Genomic DNA, 4111 nt, shown 5'->3' with positions numbered 1-4111 from the left:
ATTATCTTTATTCTAACAAAATCTGACAATTCGAGAGAACCTTGAGTTCTAGGCATGTTGTAGCACAAGATAATTAGTGTGCGGACCATTTTCATTTATATAGTGCTTTGTGAACACAAATTAGTTAGCATAAATCAATTAAATGACAAAAAATTAGGTGTCTATTTACTTGTGACCACTCAGTGTACTGTCTTGCCAACTAATGAGAGTCTTGAAACTCTGAAGTTATACCTCAACCAGCGACAACTGCTAGAACCATCAACAGACACTCTGGTAAGACTAGCATATACCGTCAATGGACATGTACTGTCATGCCAACTAATGAGGGTCTTGAAACTCTGAAGTTATACCTCAACCAGCGACAAGTGCTAGAACCATCAACAGACACTCTGGTAACACTAGCTGAACTCATCTTAACATTAAACGACTTCTCTTTTAATGATTAATTTTACAAACAAATAATGGGTGTAGTCATGGCTACCAAGATAAAACCGTCACTCAACAATCTGTTTGTAGGCTACATAGAACACAACACGTTTCAAGCTTATCATGGACCCATGCCTGTTTTATACTGACGATACACTGGAATTTTATCTTGAGACACAGACGAATTCTATAATTTTATCGTTTTGTTAAGAATTAACATCCAGACCTTCAATACATAAACAACGTTTCAAAACATTAAGTACAATTCCTCGACATCACTCTGACATTAACTACAGAGATTACTAGTTCAACAGCCATGTATTATAGACCTACCGACTCCCATTAGTTCCTGGATTATAACAACAGCCGTCCTATATACACTAAAAATGCATTCCCAAGTTACAATTTTCCCGTCTCTGTTGTTTATGCAGTGCCGAATCCGATTTTACTCAGAAGACTGATGAGCTCTGAAGTTTTCTCCAGACATAGTCAATTCAGTTTGTAGAGAAGCTCCAAGGTTCTGCCATAATACTGCACTACAAGGGAAGACAGGAATAATCGCAAAAAAATAAATCTTTTGGTTTTGACATCTCTTCATAAAAACATCTAGGTTTCCAACACGATAAAAAAAGAAATTGGGATTCTTCAAAATGACAAAGTTTGTGAGACATATATAAAGATAAACCAAGCACTTAGTAGCAACACGTAAATATCTAAGATATGTGTTTGGTGCACATGTAACTAAAGACAGTACGATAAATTGCGCATCTTAAATGTGGTAGGCGTTGCTGTGCAACACGCGCTTTACATCAACGCCAACACTTCAGTGTTTGGACTCAATTTTAGCTTTAATAAAACAATCATTCATCTGCACATCTAACTGCATTCATTCACTGTATTACGTGCTTATATGATAGACAACTATATATATTTAGGAGAAACACGTCATATGTTGTCTGAAAAAAGCACGCGAATACTTGCGTAACATAAACCTGTGGTAAAATGTTTTACCCAACATTACCACACCATCAGCCACTTCAGATTACTGGCCATCGTCAGTCAAAAGGAAAAACCAGCTTGGCATCATTAATCCGTAGGGAATTAATAAAAGTTTTCTATAACTTTGTGTGTCGATGTGTGACCTCACACATATATTTTCGTTATGTATGCACACTTGCGTTATTTTCACCACTATTTAATCAGTCTTTTTATTTATCACCATCAATTTTATTTCTAGACACCAGAGTGCTCCCGGTGGCTGAGCGGATATTCTGAGGGCTTATAACGCTAAAAATCAGGTTTCGATACCCGCGATGGTCACAGCACAGATAGCCCATTTGTTTTGCTTTGTGTTTAACAACCAGCAAAAAAAAAAAAACAATAGCAAAAAAACAAAACAAAACGTGTACCAGCTTTCTTTCGAACTTTGTAAACAACAAAGCCCAACGTCTTTAATCTTGAAAACGTAACAATTCATTAGTCTTCTGGATTAAATCAAATTTTAAAAAACAAAAAAAACTTTTAGATATATTTAAGACCTCAGTTTTTAACTTTTTGTATTATCATAATATTCGAACAATATTGATTTGCTACCGATTTACGTATATGCTACTTTATATCGGTTCTATGATGTTCATTTCGAACGTTCTGTATTTCATAATCCTTTATGATATCAAACCTTCCGTTCCATCAAAGTTTAAAATCGCCAGAGAAAGAGTGTTCCGACCCGAAACAACATTAAAAGCGTCTGTTTATTGTTGTCCGGGCTTTATTTGAGTCCCTTTTTGATCTCGACTTAAAAATAACGTAAAGACAGTGAATCTGAAAATGGACACCCTTCGTGAAGAACGAGAATACTGGTATTGTTTATATGGCTGAGATAACGGCTGCATACACAAATATCATGTACGTTCAAAACGAGTTTTGTTGTTCTTATGCAAGTCGATCTTATTCTTGTTTGGTATTTGTATACCTCAACGATAAACAAGCAAAAGTAGGTTGTCATACTGAAAATAAAGTTTTTTCAAGCCACTTTATATATATATATATATATTCATATTTGTGTGTGTGTGTGTGTGTGTTAACTGAACGCCTGTATTATCTTTAACAGATCCCTATGTAAAACTGTATCTTCTATACAAGAACCAGAGGATTGCTAAGAAGAAGACACATGTGAAGAAGCGCACAGTTAACCCAGTATTTAACGAGTCCTTTGTTTTTAATGTCCCTAATGATGGACTGGAATGCATTGGGCTGGAGTTCTTTGTTCTAGACTGGGATTGTGTTACAAAGAACGAGGTGGTCGGGCGACTGGTTCTAGGATCTCGGGTAGGAGGCGCTGCACAACATCACTGGCACGAGGTTAGCAACTCCCCTCGAAGACAGATAGCAGAGTGGCACAAACTTAGGGAATGAAAGGTCGATTCTCTTTATAAGCCTTCAGTAGCAGCTTAACTTCTACGAGTTTGAGTTTAGAAATGAAAAAAACATGAATTCAGTTAACAATATCTCTTATTGATCATTCACGTTCATACTTTGTATATTTTTACTATATTTATTGAGTTTACTGCTGCATATTGAAAACAACCTTTTGTTTTGGAATAAGGTTGACGGTTTCTCGCTTGATTTAGAAGTGTTGAAAACAAGCCTTATATTGATTTTCTTACAATAAGATGTTTTTCACCAATGAAAGAATTAGCCGTATGTATTGTATTACTGTACAGTATTCCATATATAGTGTCGTTGTGTTGTGACATAATAATTTTGTGAAATTGTCTGAAAACCTTTAATAGAATTTATTCATATGTGCCATAAATATGTAAAAAAAGTATGTTAACGAAGCAACAGCTTCTGTATCCGTATTTCACAGGGTGAACGTGAATTTCTGTAGTTTTATTTACAGAAAAAAATATCAAGTAGTCAGAGATGGACTGAACTTAGAAGAGGAAGTGTAATTAAGTCTGCTAAATAACTGTTTGACTCTTCCTTCGATTTAGAATAAAACATAAAAATAGAGAAAGTAATTGCGTATTTTGTTTCTTAAAATAACCTAACTTCAACGTTGAAGAGTATACTGAACTAATGTTTTTTCAGGAAAATTTGTTTGTAGAAATAGTGTTAAAATATATATTTTTATGTTTTGGTACATATTTTAAGATTAAAACTGTGATAAAGATGATTTGTTAACTATGTTTAGACTAATTCAATTAAATGTCGATATTTTTTGTTTGCAACAGTGAACAAAATCAACGTGGTGTAATAAATCCTCATTAAAGTATCTTGCATAAGTGAATTTGTTTTCATACTCATTAATGAATAAAATATCTGAAGTAGAAGTTACCGACCAATGAATCATATCGTAGCAGTAAAACAACGTTTACAAAGCTGAAGTGCAGATGCTACATTACAATTTCATGCAACACTGAAGCGTACGTGGGATACAAGTGAAGCATTTTTCTTCTCAGAGTAATTAACAGTATGTTAGACAAGTTAACCTCAATATTGCATGATAACTACAGTACATGTACTTGAAAACATTTGTAAGGATAGAGTAGATTTCTTACAGTATTAAACAAAATCTATATAAGTTATATAGGGTTATATATTTACAGTAGATATTAATGTGACAAGTTGTATGTAAAGATGCAACAACATTCTAGTCTCAGCGTATAATTATGTGTATATC

The 4111-nt window shown here is 34.1% G+C and overlaps 1 protein-coding gene across 1 annotated transcript in view; it reads left to right on the top strand.

Moving 5' to 3' along the window:
* The window catches only part of LOC106475978 (synaptotagmin-4-like), a 12936-nt gene extending 9175 nt beyond the window's left edge, over positions 1-3761 (top strand). The window contains exon 3 of the mRNA XM_013936654.2: positions 2537-3761. Within this exon, the coding sequence (XP_013792108.1) occupies positions 2537-2841 (305 nt within the window). The 3' untranslated portion in view covers positions 2842-3761. The remainder of the gene's footprint in view (positions 1-2536) is intronic.
* The last annotated feature ends 350 nt before the right edge of the window (positions 3762-4111 follow it).

Source organism: Limulus polyphemus, unplaced genomic scaffold (assembly GCF_000517525.1).
Source record: "Limulus polyphemus unplaced genomic scaffold, Limulus_polyphemus-2.1.2 Scaffold9558, whole genome shotgun sequence".
Lineage (NCBI taxonomy): Eukaryota > Metazoa > Arthropoda > Merostomata > Xiphosura > Limulidae > Limulus > Limulus polyphemus.
This window is presented reverse-complemented; position numbering and strand designations above follow the sequence as displayed.